Source organism: Schistocerca gregaria, chromosome 8 (assembly GCF_023897955.1).
Source record: "Schistocerca gregaria isolate iqSchGreg1 chromosome 8, iqSchGreg1.2, whole genome shotgun sequence".
Classification (NCBI taxonomy): domain Eukaryota; kingdom Metazoa; phylum Arthropoda; class Insecta; order Orthoptera; family Acrididae; genus Schistocerca; species Schistocerca gregaria.
In genome coordinates this window covers 146,199,993-146,223,677 of record NC_064927.1, presented here as the reverse complement: position 1 = coordinate 146,223,677, position 23,685 = coordinate 146,199,993, and the positions used below count along the sequence as shown (strand labels likewise).

Below are 23,685 nucleotides of genomic sequence, written 5' to 3'. Positions count from 1 at the left end.
AAGATCCTAACTAGGAGAAACTAAAGACAATCAGAGTGGCTTTAGAAGAAATAGGTAGATATTCACATTGCATATTTTAATTGAAAAATGTTATGAATATCAAATAAACACACACCAGCTTTACACTGATCTTAAACAAGCCTATGATAGCATAAGAGTGACATCATGAAATGTAATGGAAGAGGCTGGAATACCTGAGAAGTTCATTAAACTTACTATGGTGACCTCAGTGAAACCAACTGCAAAGTAAAAATACTGGGCGACATTTCCAGAGAAATGGAAGAGAAGAAGGGACTGAGACAGGGTGAGAATATATCCTCACTGCTATTCAACTTTTTCCTAGAAAAAGTTGCAATTCAAATAGAGTGAAATAGAGGAAGAACCATTTTTAATCAATCACTGTAACATGTAGCCTACACAGATGGTTTGGCATTACTCACATGAAGCACTGGTGTGCTGACTAAAGCCAATGAACAACTGGAGAGAGGTACAAGAGAACCTGGTAGTCAATGTTGGAAAGACCAAATATAGGGCAATGACCAAACAATTAAATCAACCAAACCTCAGGATAACCAACAAGGAATTTGAAATGTGAGAGACTTCAGGTATCTTGGATTGACTAGCACAGAGACAAATGACATCGGCAGTGAGGTGAAAGCTAGAACAGCAGGCAACAGATGCTACTTTGCCGCACTACCCATGCTTAGGAGCTCACTTCTGTCATGAAAACCTAAAACCCTCATTTACATAATATTGTAAGACCAGTAGTTATGTATGGTACCAATACATGGACCATGATTGCAAATGAGGAAAAGATTCTTAGCATTTGGGAGAGAAAACTTCTGCGTAACATATATGGCACAATGTATGATCAAGAAGGTTGGTGAATCCATAAGAATACAGAACTAGAAGTATTTTTTGAAGAACCTGACATTGTCACCACCACTGCAGTGGGCAGGACATATGGTCAGAATGGGGGAAGACAGAACATGTTAAAGGATTTTTGATGGCAAGGTTGGAGGCAGAAGACGGAAGGGACATTCCAGAAAGCGCTGGGTGGATGGAATTGAAGAGGACATGAAAAAGTTGGGTGTCAGAGGATGGAGTCAGAAAGCCATGGACCAGGTAAGTTGAAAGATATTGTGATGCATGCCAAGGCCCTACAAGGACTGTAGAACTGAGGAGTAAGTGAATGAGTCTACCACTAGACTGCAAACAATACAGATTATGAGAGGTGCTCCCCTTGGTTGTCACTGGGAAATATCTTGCCCTCTCAGTGTGACATCATGCTGTACCTAGTACCTGTAGTGTCCAGTTTTCCCACAAAAGCATCCTACACACAATAAAGAAAGGAAGTATTAGCACAGTATGAAACTCTCTCACCACTCTTTCACCACACTCTATGAACACTTCCACTCCCTCATGCAGAAGCTTCAGGCAGCTTCAGTGGTCTGCTGTATGGTAGTCAGCCTCTTCAGTGGCAAGGAACAACAACATAAGGTCACCTGTTGGCTGTTGCTGTGATCAGGTCACTTGCCATGGCAATTCGAAACCCTTCATTACACACTGTGCACTATGGAAAAGCCAGATGCCTGTCATATAATGAAAACTGTAGCATGTTAAACAGGCCAATGCTTTGGTTGTTATTAATGAGACTGAATAGTTTTCAGAACAAAAGAAATTTTACTCAAGAAGTGTGTTTGAATTTTTGGCAGACAGAAGTTTTCGTTCTTTGTATGAACTTACATTACAAAGCTCCTGTCATGAAGGTGTTGCAGTTTTCTAGTGAAACTTCTAAAGGAGCAAATTGTACAGTGCACTGTTTTTCCCAGTATTTTTCTGGTGTCATTTCCAGTCATGTGTGTTGCCTCTGTAGAGGTAAGCCAGAGTTGTGTTGAGCTGGAAAATTAGTGAGAGGGCAAAGTAAAGATAGAAAGTGAGCTGCAAATGTCACTAGCTGGAGAATCAGACAAACAATTCTGTCAATGAATTTGCCTTCTAAATAGCCCTGCACATGTTCAATATTTATTGACAAGACTACTGTGTCAAACCTTCAATATAGGGCTACTATACATGATTAAATCATTTTAAGAATTCTAAATTTTCCAAAGTATTACTGTACAAATATGATTGATGTGTGAATAGAACTGTAAATTTACTGAGTTTGCATTGAGACTGCCAGCTGGCATTAGAAGTGTAGTGCCTCAGCAAAATGACACAATGCAAGAAAAGAGTTTTTGGCGTGTTGGAACATACGAGATGTTTATCACTTACAACAGTGCAGTGTTTACTCAGAATGAATTGTGGAGGAGAACAGCCATGTGAACAGAGCACTGTGTGTTGGGGTGTCAACAGTTTAGGGACACTGTGTTGTCTCTGTAAACAGAACAGACCGATAACTTGTACAACAATTACTACTATAAGCTTACAGTGTATGCCTTCAATTTTGTGTTACAATGCAGGAAGCACTTGAGGACAAATATTTTGCCACGAAGCTGATGTTGAGTGGTGAATCAACCTTTCATTTGTCTGGAAAGAATAATTGCCACTATGTGAGCGTATATGGGGCACTGAAAATCTTCTTGAAACTGTGGTGCATGAAGGAGATTCGCAGAAGATTAATGTTTTCTGTGCAGTGTCACAGACGAAGCTCCACGGGCCATTTTTCTTCTGTGAGAAGACTGTATGGGGTACCTCTTAACTTGATATTTTCCAGTTGTGGTTGTCTGGACAACTGACTGCTGATTCCAAGAATTGCACCTTCCAACAAAGCGGGGCACCCCCTCACTGGAGAATCAATGTTAGATACTACCTAAACGATGAATTTCCGCATCGCTGGATTGGGTATTGTGGTGAAGATGATGTTGCTCTGTTCCATTGGCCCTTAGGTCGCCTGACCTGATTCCTTGTGGCTTTTTCCTTTGGGGATAGAGTAAGGATCATGTATACATACCTCAACTGCCAAGAACACTGAAACAGATGAGAAGATGCATCAACACTCCTGTGATGATCAGTGACGGGACGTTGGTGCATAAAGTATTGAATGAACTTGGCAACTGCTTGGAAGGGTGCCGTGCGACCATAGGACATTCACAGAACATCTGTAGTGAGCAAAATGCAAACTTGATGTGTTTAAAGTTCTGTTCAAGTATTAGTCATATTTGTATATGTCATAAACTGAAAAGTATAGAGTTTTGAAAATGAATGATTCATTTATAGTAGTAGGTACTGTATTTTGAAGTGGCTCTAACAGCATAGTTAATTTTGTCAGTATTGTTATACTTCAGTTCGCAACTCATTTTCATAATGTTAAGATGTAAAACATGCAAAAGAAGTATGTGCTGCAATCATAGTAAATATTGCTGTCAAAATAGGAAATAGATCTGAAAACAGCTTCAAAAGGGGCGACTTGTCACATTTCAGTGTACTGACTGCAGTGAGAACCATGAACGCGACAAATTTAATAATTTATATTCAGATGGGTCCTGCATCATATGAGAAATTACTGATGGTGATACGACATACAATAAAAAGGAAAATACTGTAATGAGAAAGGTAAGTTCACTCGACAAGAGATTAGGATTCACTCTGAGATGTCTGGTGGAAGGTGTCTGTCTCAAAGAAGATTTCTTCAATTCGGCCGAAACATAGGTGTATTTTAGTAGTTTGATGTTTTAAGTATCTTATTCAATAAGGCAGCGACACACCCAGAAAGATTTTTATGAAACTGACATTGACCACAAAAGCCTACTTATTTAGAACAATTAATTAAATTGTTATGGAAACCTCTGGAGCAACTATATCTGCCCTGCGAGGATATATTCAGGTAATTAAAGAAAAACAGTTTTTCTTTTTTAGATTTTATTATAATTTGTTGAGGCTGTCTGCATTTCTTCCTCTACAAATAGGTACTGCATGACAAAAAAAGTGAAGCAGCAAGAAGGGGAGGAGAAAACAAAATGAAACTTCATGGGTTGAGAACATAAGTGATGTAATTTCAGGGATTACATGATCTAGCCAAATTTAGAAATAACTTGGCAACATAAGCCCACTTATCAGTATGACATTTCACCCTCCCCCCACCCCCCCTCCAGTCTGGATGCATGCAATGAGTATTAAAAAAGCGATCGGCCCTATATATCCTGAATACTGACACTGGGATGGAGTTTACGTTCAAACTGGTGTTAAACATGTTCTGTCACAGACATGTCAGAGGAACCCACTGGCAACTGGAGTAACTCAGCATCATGCTGACAGTTCATGGAGACATGTGCCATGTATGGTGAGCCATGTCCTATTAAAAAATGGTGTCATTACACCATCACATGAGAGGTAATACCAGCTGTGACCTGAAGCCATAGCTAATGGCTTCCCACAGCACGATGTCAGGAGCAATGATGATGTGCCCCTCAAAAACACTTCAAAAACCCCAAGTCATTGCCATACCTGCAGACGATGGTCACTTTGGATAGTGCACAACCACAATTCATCACTGAACATGGTCATCAGCAGTTCATTCTTCCCAATTATTGCACCACTCCAAATGCAACTGTTTGTATTGTGGTGTTAACATCAAAGTGAACATGGGACATTAATGGTCTATCCCGACTGCCGGAAGTCTCTAGCCAATGGTGTGGTATGCCACAGAATGTTGCTGACTGTCCATTACTTGTTATAGATTGGCAGGTGCAATTGTGAAGGGGTTCCAATATGTCTGGTGCACAACAGGATGATCCTCCCTTATGGTGGTGAGATGTGGTCAACTGGTATCTTGGTGATGAGTATCCCTACCCCTATATTTCTGCGCAGTCCTACATTGCGGTACTGTCACACCTTTATACCCCACAAATCTCAATATTGCGTGATTCAACCAGAGTGCCAAATGAAGACCCACAATGAGACCTCTTTCAATCTCTGTCATGTTGCACTAAACACTGTCTCACAATGGGCAAGTGGCATCTTTGTGTCTTTCACAGTGATCACTCAACATCTAATGCTGTTCACACTCTTTATATACCCTATCAAGCCTGGTAACACCACTAGACACAAACAGCAGTAATGCACTATGGTGACTATTCTACCTGTCGCAGAGAATTGCAATTGTAATAGTTTATATACACAACATTGCAACATTTGTGTACAAAGATAAATTGGTATCCAACCATGTCTTCTGGGTGCTTCACTTTTCTTGTCAGGTAATGTAATGTCCATGAACCATGGACCATGCCATTAGTGTGGAAGCTTGAGTGCCTCAGCGATACAGATAGCTGTACCATAGGTGCAACCACAATGGAGCGGTATCTGTTGAGAGACCAGACAAACATGTGGTTCCTGAAGAAGGGCAGCAGCCTTTTTAGTAGTTGCAGGGGCAACAGTTTGGATGATTGCCAACATTAACCAAAATGGCCTTGCTGCACTGGTACTGCGAACCGCTGAAAGCAAGGGGAATGGAGCTTTACAGTATGGGTAAATGATGATGGCATCCTCTTGGGTAAAATATTCTGGAGGTAAAATAGTCCCCCATTCGGATCTCCGGGTGGGGACTACTCAGGAGGAAATCGTTACCAGGAGAAAGAAAACCATTCTAAAGCTCGGAGCATGGAATGTCAGATCCCTTAATTGGGCAGGTAGGTTAGAAAATTTAAAAAGGGAAATGGTTAGGTTAAAGCTAGATACAATGGGGATTAGAGAAGTTCAGTGGCAGGAGGAACATGACTTCTGGTCAGGTGAATACAAGATTATAAATACAAAATCAAATAGGGGTAATGTGTAGGAGTAAGTTTAATAATGAATAAAAAATAGGGGTAAGCTACTATGAACAGCATAGCAAATGCATTACTTTAGCCAAGACAGACAGGAAGCCCACACCTACCACAGTAGTACAAGTTTATATGCCAAATGGCTCAGCAGATGATGAAGAGATTGAAGAAATGTATGATGTGATTAAAGAAATTATTCAGATGGTTAAGGGAAATGAAAATTTAATAGTCATGAGGGACTGGAATTTGATAGTAGGGAAACGAACGAAGAGAAGGAAAAGTCGTAGGTGAATATGGACTGGGGGTAAGGAATAAAAGAGGAAGTAATCATAGCTAACACTTGGTTTAAGGATCATGAAAGAGGGTTGTTTACATGGAAGAGGCCTGGACACACTGGATGGTTTCAGATGGATTATATAGTGGTAAGACACAGATTTAGGAACCAGGCTTTAAATTGTAAGACATTTCCAGGGACAGATGTGGACTCTGATCACAATTTATTGGTTATGAACTGTAGATTAAAACTGAAGAAACTGCAAAAAGGTAGTAATTTAGAGAGATGGGAAAGACCCAGAGGTTGTAGAGAGCTTCAGAGAGAGCATTAGGGAACAATTGACAAGTACACGGGAAAGAAATACAGTAGCAGAAGAAGGGGTAGCTATGAGAAAGCAGATAGTGAAGGCTGCAGAGGACCAAGTAGGTAGACAGAAGAGGGCTAGTAGAAATCCTTGGGTAACAGAAGATATATGGAATTTAATAGATGAAAGGAGAAAATATAAAAATGCAGTAAATGAAGCAGGCAAAAATATCTTAAAAATGAGATTGACAGGAAGTGCAAAATGGCTAAGCAAGGATGGCTAGAGGGCAAATGTAAGGAGGTACTGGCATATATCACTGAGGGTAAGATAGATACTGCCAACAGGAAAATTAAAGAGACTTTTGGAGAAACGAGAAACACCTGTATGAATATCAAGAGCTCAGATGGAAAATCAGTCCTAGGCCAAGTCGGGAAAGCAGGAAGGTGGAAGGAGTATATAGAGGGTCTATACAAGGGTGATAAACTTGAGGGCAACATTATGGAAACGGAAGAGAACATAGATGACGATGAAATGGGAGATATTATTCTGCATGCAGATTTTGACATAGCACTGGAAGACCTATGTCAAAAATAGGCCCTGGGAATAGACAACATTCCATTAGAGGTATCGATAGCTTTGGGAGAGCCAGCCAAGGCAAATCTCTACTATCTGGTGAGAAAGATGTATGAGATAGGCAAAATACCCTCAAACTTCAAGAAGAATATAGTAATTCCAATCACAAACAAATCAGGTGTTGACAGGTGTGAAAATTACCGAACTATCAATTTAATAAGTCATGGCTGCAAAATACTAACACGAATTCTTTACAGACTAATGGAAAAAATTGGTAGAAGCCGAACTCTGGGAAGATCAGTTTGGATTCCATATAAATATTGCAATACCGGAGGCAATACTGGCCCTATGGATTATCTTAGAAGATAGACTGAGGCAAAGCAAACCTACCATTTTAGCATTTGTAGACTAGGAGAATACTTTTGACAATGTTGAGCAGATGACATTTATAAGAGTGGAGAAGCATGAAAGGGAAGCAGTGGCTCAGATGTGTGTGAGACAGGGTTCTATCCTACCCCGATATTATTCAATCTGTATATTGAATAAGCAGTGAAGGAAATAAAAGAAAAATTTGGAACAGTAATTAAAATCCATGGATAAGAAATAAAAACTTTGAGGTTTAATGATGACATTGTAATTCTGTCAGAGACAGCAAAGGACCTGGAAGAGCAGTTGAACAGAATGGACAGTGTCTTGAAAGGAGTATACAGATGAACATCAACAAAAGCAAAACGAGGATAATGGATTGTAATCCAATGAAGTACGGTGATGCTGAGGGAATTAGATTAGGAAATGAGACACTTAAAGTAGTAGATGAGTTTTGCTATTTGGGGAGCAAAATAGATGAGTAGATCACGTAAGTAATGAGGAGTCAGTGAATAGATTTGGGGAGAAGAGGAAATTGTGGCACAACCTGACTGAAAGAAGGGACCGGTTGGTAGGACACATTCTGAGGCATCAAGGGATCACCAATTTAATATCGGAGGGTATCATGGAAGGTAAAAGTAGTAGAGGTAGACCAAGAGTTGAATACACTAAGCAGATTCAGAAGGATGTACCGAATGAAGTGGTGCAGTGGTTAGCACACTGGACTCTCATTCAGGAGGACGACGGTTCAATCCCGCGTCTGGCCGTCCTGATTTAGGTTTTCCGTGATTTCCCTAAATCGCTCCAAATTCCGGGATTGTTCCTTTGAAAGAGCACGGCAGACTTCCTTCCCCATCCTTTCCTAATCCGCTGAGACCGATGACCTCACTGTTTGGTCTCTTCCCCCCAACAACCCAACCCAGAAGGATGTAGGTTGCAGTAGTTACTCAGAGATCAAGAAGCTTGCACAGGATAGAGGTAGCATGGGGAGCTGCATCAAACCAGTCTCTGGACTGAAGACCACAACAACAACAACAACAACAACAATGTAAATGCACCACCTCTGCAGCTTGACAGCTCCACAGCATCTATTTGTGCAGGTTGTTCCTTGTTGATTCTCTAAGGTGTCTCTTACCGAGACCTTGATGCCAGCCCTGCCAGTCTTCACGAGCTCTCGGCGCAGCCCTTCAGTGAGGGCCGTTACGGCGTGCTTGCTGGCGGCGTAGGCGGCCGCTCCAGGCAGGGACGGAACCCAGTGTCCACCCACGCTGCAACAGACAGGAGCTATTACTGCACCAACTTCACTGTCAACATGACAGAGTAGTTAGATCACTGTGGTGCAACGTAAAACGCGATCTCGCCCTTTGAAAGTCCGGAGTTCACAAGACAACCACCAAGGGTGGCATTACATACAATAATGTCTAAAAGTTAAACATACAATGATGGTAAAGAAAAAAGCCGCGACATCAAGGTGTTGTGTGACATAAAGGAAAGTTGGTAGGCGTTTTTCTACATTTGAAAGATGACGTCTTTTCAAATTTCGCGCCTGTCGCAAAAGAGTGTCGCTAATGGAGCTACCATGAGTATATAAACCAAGTTTGCTTTAAATACACGTTGTAACGGTTGTGAGCGTCAATTATCTTCGTTAGCGGACGTGTTTGTACATCATTCTGGTGATTCGACTTGTTGTGCTGCCGTTCATGAACAGCATTCCAGAGGATGTTTTGGAACAGAATAACGCTGGTCCACATAACGCTGTTGTAACCCAACATGCTCTACGGAGTCTCGACATGTTGCCTTGACCTGCTCGATCACCAGCAAATATGGGCCATTATCGGAGGTCAATTCCACAACGTTTGCATGCTTACATTAAACATTCTGACGGTTACACCGGTTATTAATGTACAGCATTTGAAATTTGTAATGGCTTGTCTCGCACTTACATCAACTTGTCATCTTGCATTGTAATCCCGATATTTCATTATTCTACACTAATTATTTTCTGGTGCTGTCAGTGTATTAAATGTACACGAGAGAGAAAGAGAGAGGAAGAGAGAAAGAGATAGAAAGGGCCAAGATTGCAGAACAGAATAAAGCTTAAAGATGAAACCTTCAAAATATAAGGAAAGTTACAAAACTGAATTGACACAGAAGAGCTACCAAAATTACAAAAAAATGGTTCCGATGGCTCTGAGCACTATGGGACTTAACATCTACGGTCTTCAGTCCCCTATAACTTAGAACTACTCAAACCTAACTAACCTAAGGACATCACACACATCCATGCCCAAGGCAGGATTCGAACCAGCGACCATAGCGGTCGCGCGGTTCCAGACTGAAGCGCCTAGAACCGCTCGGTCACTGCGGCCGGCCCAAAATTACAAAAACCTTTTCCATAACAGTAGGATCGTAAGTATAGCATACGGTTCACGTAGTTGTCATTTATGCTTGGCAGCAGAGAAACAGTGACAAAAAAAGGGTGTTCAAGAACTTTATAAGCGACTGATACTATTACACAAAATCCCTGGTGTACAGAATGTGTGGTAGTTTCAGGTCACATAAATTGGAGGAGGGGAGGGGGAAAGGGGGAGGGACTGTTGATATCAGATGCCCCAGGACTTTTTGCAGCATCAACGGCGTGTGTGCCGAACCAGGATTCGAGCCCAGCAGCTCGTGCTTAGTAGGAAATTGCGTTAACCACTGCACCATCCGGACACAGCGTTTATCACGGTTGCGCAGACTTTCTCAGCACGTCCCTCGGCCCTGTCCACGCCCTCCATGCTCTCTACTCTGAGGCTCCCGAAGGATGTCGGACGTAGTTGTGCATCCACAGTGAATGTGGTGGGTTCATTGCTTATCAAGACGAATCATTTATATGAATGCGTGGTGTCTGTTCTTTTGGTCACATCCGAAAGAACAGGCACTACGCATGTCTGGACAACACAACTGCATAATAAGCAGGAGATCCCAGGTTCGAATCGCGGTCTGGCACACATTTTCGCTTGTCGCCGCCCCACACAGCCCTGATGCAGCTGACATCAATAGTTCCTTCCCTTTCCTTTCCTTTCGCCCTCTCCTCCTTCGGTTTACATAATATGTTTCGTAGCTGTGGATTCCGGGTGGTGTCTGTTTTTTGGGAGATGGCCGAAAGAAAAGACACCACACATTCATATAATGGTTTCAGATTTTTAAGCCATAAGCGAGCAATTAATTTTTTGCTCGCCCTCCCTTGTCTTTGTATTTCTTTATTGATACCGTAAATCTGTTTAGGTACATATTTTGCACAAACGATGTAGGGCAAGTCAGGTTGGTACAGTATATACAACATCATACACATTGTTATTTTGAAATGATAATTAATTAAAATTTATTCAATACATGTTGAATATTGATAACAAACTTAATATAATGAAATAAAATGATACACTTATTAAGAACATTTGAACAGTTTCACTACACTTTTTTGGTACTCTAAAAACTCGGAAACAGATTAGGAGCAGTGGTCAAGCAAGTACTCTTTCAGTTTCACTTCAAACTTTTGTAAATTTTGCATCTGTTTCAAACAGGATGGCATGTGATTGTACAGCATTATGCCAGTGTGATACACTCCTCTCTTGCAAATGTCTGTACGTACTGTATTGACATGCGAGTAATGCTTCTGCCTAGTATCATGAGGGTGGTAATCATAGTTATACTAGAAGATATTTCCATCTTTTAAAATATTTCCTTTTGTGAAATTTAATATTTCATACATATATAAGCAAGGAAGAGGCAGTATATTGAGATTTTTAAATATTGGTCTACAGGAGTCTCTGTACTTAGCATGGTTTATTATTCTAACAATCTTTTTCTGTAGCCTAAATGTTTTGTTTGTACCTACGGAGTTCTTGCCCCTCTAACTCATACTTATCTTTTCTTACAAAATAATTTTTTTTTTACTTGTATCGGAAACACGAAACAAAACAGATATTTAATATAAAAATGTGAAGTATATGTTTACAAAACAATAAAATGACAGTTTATAAACAAATGACTTAAAACAAAAGGACATAAAGTAGGCACTTGCTGAGAAGTAAAGCCTCCGAATTTTTTATGTGAAAACTCTTAAAGCTTTTTAAATAAGTCGAATGTTACTAACATTCTGCGTCTCTATTCTTCATGTCTATACATGCTCGTATTTTTATTTCTCAACAGAGTCGCCTTGGCGATGAACACATTTCTCTCAACGAATAATCAGTTTGTTGATAACATCACTTCGAATTTTTGACTTTGTTGACAGAGTCACAACTTTACATCTGCTTGCACCATTTCATCGCTATCAAAGTGTAGTCCTCGGAGATGTCCTTTAAGTTTTGGAAATCGGATAGAGCCAAGTCGGGACTGTGTGGAGGATGATCGATGACAGTGAACCCAAGGCGTCGGACTGTTGCACATATAGCAGCGTCAGTGTGTGGTCTGGCATTGTCATGCTGAGGGAGAGCATGCTCCATCTATGGACGAACTCTTTGCATTCGAAAATCAATTGCAGCGCGCTGTTTCTCGCGTACCGCTATAGTTACGTTACAAAAAAATGGCTCTGAGCACTATGGGACTTAAATTCTGAGATCATCAGTCGTCTAGAACTTAGAACTACTTAAACATAACTAACCTAAGGACATCACACACACCCATGCCCGAGGCAGGATTCGAACCTGCGACCGTAGCGGTCGCGCGATTCCAGACTGTAGAGCCTATAAACGCTAGGCCACCCCGGCCGGCAGTTACGTTACACACCTCGATGTTACACGCTACAATTCGGAGCCTTCTAGCGGAAAATTGCTCCAAATACGAGGGTTGGAACTTAATAGTGGCAACTATTTATTCACAACCGATACAAAAGAGTTACATGTTTGCGCCTGTTACTATCCTTCAAAGTACTCGCCAGCTTTGTATAGAGCCCGCTGCCAGTGATGTGGAAGGCGTAGTGTACCGTTAACAGAGCCTGTTCTGTTGTTGGTACGAATGGAACAGTCTACTGCCTGTCGAATCTCTGGAACAGTTTTGAAGCGAATGCCACGAAGCCAAAACTGAAACTCGAGTCCAACGAATGGCGCCATTATGGGTCGCCGCGAAAGTGCGTCAGAGCGGCAGTAATGTGAAAGTTATGGTGATTCTCGTGTCGACTGTGATGGTGTTACCCTAACGCATTACGATCCTCCACGGCAGACCGTCAGTGCACAGTATTACTGTTCGTTTTTGGAGCATCACCTACGACCAGCTTTGCGAAAGAAGCGGCAACTCTTTCTGCGCAACTCACCCATCATTTTGCATGACAATGAGCGGGCGCATACAGCGCAAGCTGTGGCTGCTCTGTTCGGTCCTTGTGACTCCTCGGACTTAGGTCCTTGTGACTTCTGGTCAGGTGACTACAGGGTTATAAACACAAAATCAAATAGGGGTAATGCAGGAGTAGGTTTAATAATGAATAGCAAAATAGGAGTGCGGGTAAGCTACTACAAACAGCATAGTGAACGCATTATTGTGGCCAAGATAGATACGAAGCCCACACCTACTACAGTAGTACAAGTTTATATGCCAACTAGCTCTGCAGATGATGAAGAAATTGAAGAAATGTATGATGAAATAAAAGAAATTATTCAGATAGTGAAGGGAAACGAAAATTTAATAGTAATGGGTGACTGGAATTCGAGTGTAGGAAAAGGGAGAGAAGGAAACATAGTAGGTGAATATGGATTGGGGCTAAGAAATGAAAGAGGAAGCTGCCTAGTAGAATTTTGCACAGAGCACAACTTAATCATAGCTAACACTTGGTTTAAGAATCACGAAAGGAGGTTGTATACGTGGAAGAACCCTGGAGATACTAAAAGGTATCAAATAGATTATATAATGGTAAGACAGAGATTTAGGAACCAGGTTTTAAGTTGTAAGACATTTCCAGGGGCAGATGTGGACTCGGACCACAATCTATTGGTTATGACCTGTAGATTAAAACTGAAGAAACTGCATAAATGTGGGAAATTAAGGAGATGGGACCTGGATAAACTGATAGAACCAGAGGTTGTACAGAGTTTCAGGGAGAGCATAAGGGAACAATTGACAGGAATAGGGGAAAGAAATACAGTAGAAGAAGAATGGGTAGCTCTGAGGGATGAAGTAGTGAAGGCAGCAGAGGATAAAGTAGGTAAAAAGATGAGGGCTGCTAGAAATCCTTGGGTAACAGAAGAAATATTGAATTTAATTGATGAAAGGAGAAAATATAAAAATGCAGTAAATGAAGCAGGCAAAAAGGAATACAAACGTCTAAAAAATGAGATCAACAGGAAGTGCAAAATGGCTAAACAGGGATGGCTAGAGGACAAATGTAAGGATGTAGAAGCTTATCTCACTAGGGGTAAGATAGATACTGCCTACAGGAAAATTAAAGAGACCTTTGGAGAGAAGAGAACCATGTGTATGAATATCAAGAGCTCAGATGGCAACCCAGTTCTAAGCAAAGAAGGGAAGGCAGAAAGGTGGAAGGAGTATATAGAAGGTTTATACAGGGGTGATGTACTTGAGGACAATATTATGGAAATGGAAGAGGATGTAGATGAAGACGAAATGGGAGATACGATACTGCATGAAGAGTTTGACAGAGCACTGAAAGACCTGAGTCGAAAGAAGGCCCCCGGAGTAGACAACATTCCATTAGAACTACTAACGGCCTTGGGAGAACCAGTCATGACAAAACTCTACCAGCTGGTGAGCAAGATGTATGAGACAGGTGAAATACCCTCAGACTTCAAGAAGAATATAATAATTCCAATCCCAAAGAAGGCAGGTGCTGACAGATGTGAAAATTACCGAACTATCAGTTTAATAAGTCACAGCTGCAAAATACTAACGCGAATTCTTTACAGACGAATGGAAAAACTGGTAGATGCGGACCTCGGGGAGGATCAGTTTGGATTCCGTCGAAATGTTGGAACACGTGAGGCAATACTGACCTTACGACTTATCTTAGAAGAAAGATTAAGAAAAGGCAAACCTACGTTTCTAGCAATTGTAGACTTAGAGAAAGCTTTTGACAATGTTGACTGGAATACTCTTTTTCAAATTCTAAAGGTGGCAGGGGTAAAATACAGGGAGCGAAAGGCTATTTACAATTTGTACAGAAACCAGATGGCAGTCATAAGAGTCGAGGGGCATGAAAGGGAAGCAGTGGTTGGGAAAGGAGTGAGACAGGGTTGTAGCCTCTCCCCGATGTTATTCAATCTGTATATTGAGCAAGCAGTAAAGGAAACAAAAGAAAAATTTGGAGTAGGTATTAAAATTCATGGAGACGAAGTAAAAACTTTGAGGTTCGCCGATGACATTGTAATTCTGTCAGAGACGGCAAAGGACTTGGAAGGTCAGTTGAATGGAATGGACAGTGTCTTGAAAGGAGGATATAAGATGAACATCAACAAAAGCAAAACGAGGATAATGGAATGTAGTCAAATTAAATCGGGTGACGCTGAGGGAATTAGATTAGGAAATGAGACACTTAAAGTAGTAAAGGAGTTTAGCTATTTGGGTAGCAAAATAACTGATGATGGTCGAAGTAGAGAGGATATAAAATGCAGACTGGCAATGGGAAGGAAAGCGTTTCTGAAGAAGAGAAATTTGTTAACATCGAATATAGATTTAAGTGTCAGGAAGTCATTTCTGAAAGTATTTGTTTGGAGTGTAGCCATGTATGGAAGTGAAACATGGACGATAACTAGTTTGGACAAGAAGAGAATAGAAGCTTTCGAAATGTGGTGCTACAGAAGAATACTGAAGATAAGGTGGATAGATCACGTAACTAATGAGGAGGTATTGAATAGGATTGGGGAGAAGAGAAGTTTGTGGCACAACTTGACTAGAAGAAGGGATCGGTTGGTAGGACATGTTTTAAGGCATCTCAGGACTGAAGACAACAACAACAACAACATATTTCAGAAGGGAAACAGGAAAGATGGCACAGACTATCGTGATATAGGGCTACCACCCATGGCCAGAATCCTGAAAAACTGAATAGAAGAAGTAGTAACTGAATCTGAGGAACAAAATGGATTCAGACCTGGCTGCTCCTATACGGATGAAGTATTTATCCTGAAAAACCTAGTTTAGAAAAGGACAGTAAGGGAGAATACCACCCAATATGTCCTTGTAAACCTCCAAGAAGCTAATGACACAGTTCCACAAAAGAAGTTGTGGACAAACCTGATCGATAAAGGTGTGTTATCAAACTGTCTACAAAGGCTACAAGGCAATCGTAAAATTGAGAAACCAGCTATCTCACGAGTTTGAGATGGCAAAGTGTCTACGCTGGAAATGCACACTCGCTCCTATATTGTTTAAGATATGTTTAGAGGAGGCGGTGAAATTTTGGAAAAGAAAATGCGAAGGAATATGTATCACCATAGGGCGTAGACTATGCAAGCTTGCTCACCTCAGTTTTTGCTGATAGTAACTGCAAGATGAGGAAGATGCTAATTACATGCTTCGCAAATTAAAATAAAAACATGAAAGATGACTTTATATAAACATAGTATCTGAAAATGGGAGAAAATACTAATGACGTACAAGGGAGTGCTGATATTATTAAGGAATGTCGTAATTTTAACACTTTCGAGCGGCGCTATCGTCAAATGGTAGAAGTATGGATGAAATAAACAATGAAACTGGCCAAGGCAAGTGAGTCTTAAAACAATTAAATGGTACCCCCTGGAACCACAACATACTGCATAAAACAAAACAGTCATATGATCTATATTTCATTGTTGGAAATATCACGACGTATCAGAAGGATTGCTTGTTAGCTGTTGAGATGGATTTTTAGATCATATTAGAAACGACAGAGCCAAAGGGATCGTGAACGTCGAAAGCACAATTCTAAACTGCATACAAAGAAAGCGCCTGCCGTCTTGTGGGCAATTACAAGGTATGCCAGTTACAAGGTGGCCAAAACGAATATGGCAATGAGTCAACAAGAAAGAATAGAGAGTGGCAGACCTTCGAGATGCTGGAAAGATGACGTCATAGCATAACTGCGGTGAGAGTCATTAATACAAGAAACTGGAACGACTGCAAACGATGCAAATTGGAATGTGCGAGCCAGTGTTAGCCATAGAAAACGTTTTCCCAGCAACTTCATTCAAGTATGCATCCGACACATGTATTTCACACAAAGCCTCCTGCACCATATTTTTGTCCGTCTCCTCCTACCCCTCTGGCTGTCCGTCTCCTTCATCCCACTCTCAGACCATATCCTTCTCCGCCTCCCTCTCTCCATACCCTCCTTCCATTCTGCTTGTGCGTCCCCTCGTTGCCATTCACTATGTCCATCTCCTCCTCTCCGTCTATCTTATCCTCCCCCTCCCTCTGTTCACCTGTTCCTGCTCCATCTCTCTTTCCATTGCCTCCTGCCCCTTCTCCTCATCCATCTCCTTCTACCACCTTTCCCCTCTCCCTAACCATCTTCTACACCCCATCGCTCCCTATTCATCTCATCAAGCTTTCTTTCCCTACCCATATACTCCCCAAGCCTCTCTCTATCCCTCCCTTCCTTCCTCTCTGCCTATCAACTCCCTTGCCCATCCCCTCTTTCTCTCTCTCTCTGTCCATGCTCTTTTCCCCATCTCTCTTCTCACCTCCTCCTCCTCATATTTTTTCTGCCCATCTCCTCTTCTCCCATCCTCTTTTCAGTTCCTCCTTTCCCATCTACCTCTTTGTCCGTCTCCTCGTCCCCCTCCATCTGTATCCATCTCCTCCTACCTCCCTTTGTCAATCCATCTCCACCTCTGTCCATGTCATTCTTCTGTAACCATGCTCATTCACATGTTTTGCTCCTGCATATCAGGTCGATAAAGCAAACTACTATTACTCCCACAGCAATCTGTCCTGCCGGGCAGTGTTTACAAATCAGGGGCTTGAAAAACCTTGCCTTGATCCTGATGTGTACGCTGCCCTTTAAAGCAAGTTGGTAAGTCAGGTTAACACCATTCCACCACAATATTCCCATCGTGTTGTGCAGCCTACAGATTGGGTGAATATATATTTATAGCGGACCAATAAAAATCACATTTACTCAAATGGAACGGGAAGAAATCTTAATACTCCCCCTGACATTCTCTCCACAGTGGGCTGCAGGGTACATACAGATCGGCTTCTCCACGCAAGGAAGTTACCGCCCGTGGAGATTCATCGACAACTGACTGAGGTTTATGCTGAAGAGTGCATTTCCGTTCAGCACATCCGTAAATGGTGCAGGGCTTTTGCTGATGGTCGCACGGAAGTTCACGATGAAGAACAAAGTGGAAGACCGCCAGTTTCGGATGAGATTGTCCAGAAGATCAACAGTGAGCTGCTCAAAGATCAGAGGATCACTGTTCGTGAACTTGTTGAACGCATTATTGAAGCTTCACACGGCACAATTGAAAGAACTTTTAAAAGAAACGTTGGGTTATCGCAAGGTGTGTGCTCGCTGGATCCCCCGGATATTTCCTCAACCGGCTGGCAGGAGACTTCTTCGACTTAGGAATACAAAAGCTGGAGCATCGTCTTCAAAAGTGTGTCGAAAAAAATGGAAACTATGTTGAAAAATAGACAAAAGTGTAAGCTTTTGAACGATGTATAAATTAATAACAATAAGCAATGTTTTCTATTTGTAAAAAAATTAGGGAACCTTACTTTTGGTGAGAAAATGGACTACCATTCGAAAACGAACTATTATTAGACCCAAGTGTTGTATTATACCAATCATGTAAGATCAAAGATAATAATTCGTAGCAAAATTGTATTTTTTAAATCCTATTATTGTACATAATTACACAGCGAGCAACATTGCGCATTGTTAATCATTGTTGTGATATATACAATATTATCATTCACATACCATGTAAAGTAATGTCTGTATATATTGCCTAGATTCTAAGCACCATGACGTGTCCTGAGTTACAAGCACATGGCTGTATGAAAGGTAATTTAGCGGACCAATAAAAATCACATTTACTCAAATGGAACTGGAAGATATCTTAATTCTCCCCCTGACATGCTCTCAAAAAATGGTTCAAATCGCTCTGAGCACTATGGGACTTAACATCTGTGGTCATCAGTCCCCTAGAACATAGAACTACTTAAACCTAACTAACCTAAGGACATCACACACATCCATGCCCGAGGCAGGATTCGAACCTGCGACCGTAGCGGTCACGCGGATTCAGACTGAAGTGCATAGAACCGCACGGTCACACCGGACGGCGACATGCTCTCCACAGTGGGCTACAGAGTACAGATGTGGGCCTAAATAACAAGGTACAACAATAGTGAACAGTAAAGAAACGACGTAACAATATTAACTGGCCGCCATCAACAATCTAAAAGTATTGCGGCTTAAGGCAGTCACCTGTTGATGTGCACGATGTGTCCCGCCTGGGTGCTGCGCCGTTGCAGTCCGCGTAGGAACTCCCTCGTGCAGATGTTAAGCGCCAGCACATTCACTTCCAGCATCTGGCGCCACTCTTCCGTCGCGCCGTCTGTACAGCAAACAATGACACCACGTTACGACGGAGCAGCCACCGGATATATAGTCCAACAGCAAAATAAAATCCGATTTTTACTGATTTCATTTATCATGTGGCACACAAACGAGAATGGGCCTCTCCGATACGACATATAATCAAATAGGTAGATTTTGCGAAGTATGGCTCTAAAATAAAGGGACTGTCGCTGTAAAACATTTTATTTCAAAAACGTACCAATTTAGTTATCGTCATACTCAATGTACTTCCCTCCTCTACCCCTACAACGCTCCATGCGAATTTTCCGTTGATGGAAATGTTGCTCTGTTAGCTTCTTAATGAAGCGCGTGGCTTTTTCTTTCACTTCTTCGGTGGACTGAGATCTTGTTCCAGACGCTGCGCTTCGCTAGAAACCTCTTTTAACAGACAATGCAGTCTGAGCCGGTGAGTTGTCTTGATGCAAAACCCACGACTCGTTTTTCCACAATTCGGGTCTTTTTTTTATTTTCTCACGAAGTTGAGCAAGAATCTGAAGGTAGTAACGTTGATTAATAGTTTGCCCTTGAGGAACCCAGTGAGGACACACACTACCAAAAAAATAATCATCATAGCTTTGGATCTCGATTTGCTCATTCGAACTCTTTTCGCTCTCGGTGAAGTTGGGTCCATCCAATGCTTGAATTGGCGCTTAGTTCCTGGACCTTACACAACGTTAAAAACCAAAATTCGTCACATGTTATCACCCTTTCCAAGAAATTAGGATAATTTTCAGCCAGCCGGAGTGGCCGTGCGGTTCTAGGCGCTACAGTCTGGAGCCGAGCGACCGCTACGACCGCAGGTTCGAATCCTGCCTCGGGAATGGATGTGTGTGATGTCCTTAGGTTAGTTAGGTTTAATTAGTTCTAAGTTCTGGGCGACTGATGACCTCAGAAGTTAAGTCGCATAGTGCTCAGAGCCATTTGAACCATTTTGATAATTTTCAATGGTGTGCAAAGCGTCAGTGAGAATTTTCGGCACCAGTTTCGCACACACTTTTCGCATCTAAAATTGGTTATGTAAAATTTGCCTTACGCAATCTGTGTCAAATCCTGCAGTTTCAGCAATCGATATAACACTCAACCTTCGGTTAGACGAACCATATTACGTACTTTTTCGATATTTTATCCGTTTTTTCTGTTGAAGGCCCTCCCGGGTGTGAGTCATCTTCAACGTTATTTCGGCCATCTTGGAAACGCTTGAACTACTCAAAAACTCGCGTACATGATTAACAGCCTCCGGCATGCCCTTCTTTTAATAAGAGATAGGTTTCAGTTGCAATTTTTCACGACAATTCGTTGCTGTGTTATTACACTTACCATTTTTTCGGCAAAACGAAGTTACATCTCTTCCACAAACGGAGGACACAGCCACACTGATTTGTCTACAAATACCAGATAACCCCCTTTCGACTAAGAAGGCTTCACGTTTCACAGCTATTGGTCGTTCACATTTGGCGCAAGCGTACTTAGCCTGTGACAGCGCGAGTCCCGTTATTTTATGGCCATACCACGCATTGCAGCCGGTTGTATGGCATCATGGCAGTATTTATGTAGTAATGCTCTTAGGTGATTTTAGATGAAAGGTTTGTATAAAAATACGTTCTCATTTACAAAACATACTCTGTACCCTTGGCTTCATTTTAAGGACTAAAACAACTAATTCACAAAATATTCTCTATTGTAATAAATATTAAGATAATCATTCAATAATTACCATGCAAAAGAACAATAACAATATTCAATTATACTGTACAAGAAAGCGAACCGACCACAACCGTGTATTCTGGTGTTCATGAGCTGCTGCGCACTTGCGCATGGTGAACAGGTTGAACATTCACAAACGTGTACTTCGGGCATACAGCCAGCCGGTGTGGCCGAGCGGTTCTAGGCGCTTCAAGCTGGAACCGCGCGACCGCTACGGTCGCAGGTTCGAATCCTGCCTCGAGCATGGATGTGTGTGATGTTCTTAGGTTAGTTAGGTTTAATTAGTTCTAAGTTCTAGGGGACTGATGACCTCAGAAGTTAAGTGGGCCTGGAAAGAATTGGGTCTCTTGCTAGTCACAAGAGTACCTCAAGATCACGCAGACAGTTCGCAGAGAGACGAACCAAGCGTGGATGACCATTGTCCTGTTGAAAATGGCACCACAATAATGTTGTATGAGAGATAACACATAAGAACACAGGATGTTTGTGATGTACCATTGTACCCTCAGAGTTCCCTCAACCTCAGAGTTCCCTCAACCTCAGAGTTCCCTCAGCCTCTACCAGCCGTGACCTGATGTCATGCCCGAGCTCCTCATGCCATGACACCAGGAATAACGCTGCAGTGCCTCTCCAAAACATTGGAAGAAAGGGACCTCTCCCCAGGTCGCCACCATAACTCCCAATGACGGTCATCCAGAGTAGTGCAAATTGAGATTCATTTCTGAACACAGTGCAACGCCATTTATCAGCAATCCATACTTCCCCGTCACGGCATACTTCCACATGCAGCCAGGCATATTCATCGTCTACCATTGTACTACTGTGGTAGGCATGGGCTTCGTATCTATCTTGGCCACAATAATGCATTCACTATGCTGTTTGTAGTAGCTTATCCGCATTCCTACTTTTTTATTCGTTATTGAACTTACTCTTGCATTACCCCTGTTTGATCTGAGGCAGCCGTTTGTGTTGTGGTGTTAACGACAGCCTACACATGAGGTGGTAATTGCTTAGTCTACCGCTAGTCTCCGACCAATGGTGAGGGACGAGACGGAATGTTGCAGTGAGTTCATTACTTGCTCTTAGATGGCAGTCACAGATGTGGTTATGACGTGCTTTGTGCACAATATGGCGATTCTTCCTTGTGGTCAGACGTGATCAATGGGTACGTTGTTGTCTACCCATCTGCATACACGCATGTGTGTTTCTTCAGCTTTGTCCTGTAGTACACTTGGTGATGTCTCACTGTTTAGAATGTTACTGTCGTCAGTAAACAATACTGTTTCACTGTGTTTGATGCTCTGTGGAAAGTTATTGATAATACCAATATTCTGGGTGAAAAAGGTATTTTATGGTATGACTGGAGTTTGTGAGATCTCTGCCTGGTGCACTCTGATTTTTAGGTATGAACAAAACTGAGCCACAGAAACCAATCCTTATTGGTACTGAATCCCTGTCAGCTATAACTAATTCATGGAATAGGAAAACAAAGAAACTGTGGAGATATGTATTGTCAAAAGCTCCTCTTGTCCAAGAAGAGACTATGTATCTAATTCCAACATCTCAGTGATCTGCATGTATTCCTGCACAAAAATTTTTCGAATAGGATTGCTGACAAAAAGCCATCGCCTTATTTGAAGGGAACTGTGAAACATTGTTTCCAGAAATTCAGTTAATCATTTTTCAAGTTCTCACGAATTTTATTGCTGGTCGGATACTGAAGGACTTGGAAGTTCCTCCTATCATTCTGTTTATTGGGTTTTTCTTATTTCCTTCTTCTCAGACTTGACAATAAAGAAATCTGTCGTCTGTTTTATGGTCTCTTCTTTGAATGTTCACTTATAGAATCCTAATTTGGACTTTTCACTTTTTCTGTTGTACGTAACCACAACGCTAAATACTACTCATCATAGATGAAAGCATAGTCAGTCCCAATAAAAACGTGATCCTGAGGGAGGCTTGGGTAGTTAATAACTGATGAATTCTATTTCTCTCATGAAATTGGTCTAGCACTTTCCTCTGTATACGATGCCAACTAAAAGGTACACATAAACAGTAGATGCGAAACGCCAATACCTGACAGGAGACTCTCGTAGAAGAGGCCAGCATTATTGATGAGCACATCAGTTCCACCAAAGTTGTCGCTGGCCCATTGGAAAGCACGCAGGATGTCTTCTTCCTTCGTGAGATCGCACTCCAAGACGTGAAGTTCACCACCTTGTTCTCGAGCAAGTTTCTCCACTTCCTGGAAAATTGACATTTAAGATAAGATTTACAAAGGAAACTAAATACAATTCCGTGAAGCTGTTGTCAAACGGTTAAAAATTACTTCATATGTCGCTACAAATTGTTTGTTTTTCCGTTCAGTTTTCAGACTTTAGTTCGCCACGAACTCCTCTCCTATGTCAACCTCTTCATCTCGATTACTTATTGGACGTATTCCATCCTCCGTCTTCTCCCACAGTTTTAGTCATCTGTGATCGCTCTAGTGCAAAAAAGTTATTCCCTGATCTCTTAAGATAATGTCTTAATACAGGACCTACATTCGTTTGTTCATTGACACTCACTAGACCATCCTACAAATAGTATGAACCAATAATTCAGTTCCTGATTTCCTACAAACAATTGTATTTCATGAAGTCACCAAAAGCTGCAAATCACATTTGTGCCTCGTGCCGTCTGGTCAAAGTTGCATTACATGTGTACTTTGGGCGGAGTGTCCCGTCATCCTGGTCTTAAATTACAGTTCGCTGGCTTTGAGAGGCTGGTGATCATTATGGGCCAGCTTCCACAATGTGTGACTGACAATATGCCTGGTGCACAGGCACAACAAGTAAAATTGTTTTGCCAGAAACTACTTGTTCTTATGTGGGATGTAATGCCGAGGTGGAACTGAGACACGAGAAAAGAGATTCTTATTACAAGAGGTTTTATAGCTTGTTTCGTAATGTGAGGATTCATGTGGTGTGCCGATACGGCAGGGTTCGGAGATTTCTGAAGTAGTGTTGTTACCATGCTCGCTGCCTCGCCATACTGATGACTGCGGAGCCACCCGCTTATTAGCATACTGCTCCACATTTGGGATGCAATGCAGCAGCGATTCTGCGTGGCATGGACTCGATAAGACCTTGGTAGGTTTCCG

General features: G+C 41.8%; 1 protein-coding gene across 1 annotated transcript in view; it reads right to left on the bottom strand.

Moving 5' to 3' along the window:
- The window catches only part of LOC126284950 (farnesol dehydrogenase-like), a 55,464-nt gene that overhangs the window by 10,769 nt on the left and 21,010 nt on the right, over positions 1–23,685 (bottom strand). Inside the window, exons 2-4 of the mRNA XM_049984224.1 lie at positions 22,620–22,788; positions 18,687–18,816; positions 8,412–8,544 (exon numbers count right to left, since the gene is read on the bottom strand). Of these exons, the coding sequence (XP_049840181.1) occupies positions 8,412–8,544; positions 18,687–18,816; positions 22,620–22,788 (432 nt within the window). The remainder of the gene's footprint in view (positions 1–8,411; positions 8,545–18,686; positions 18,817–22,619; positions 22,789–23,685) is intronic.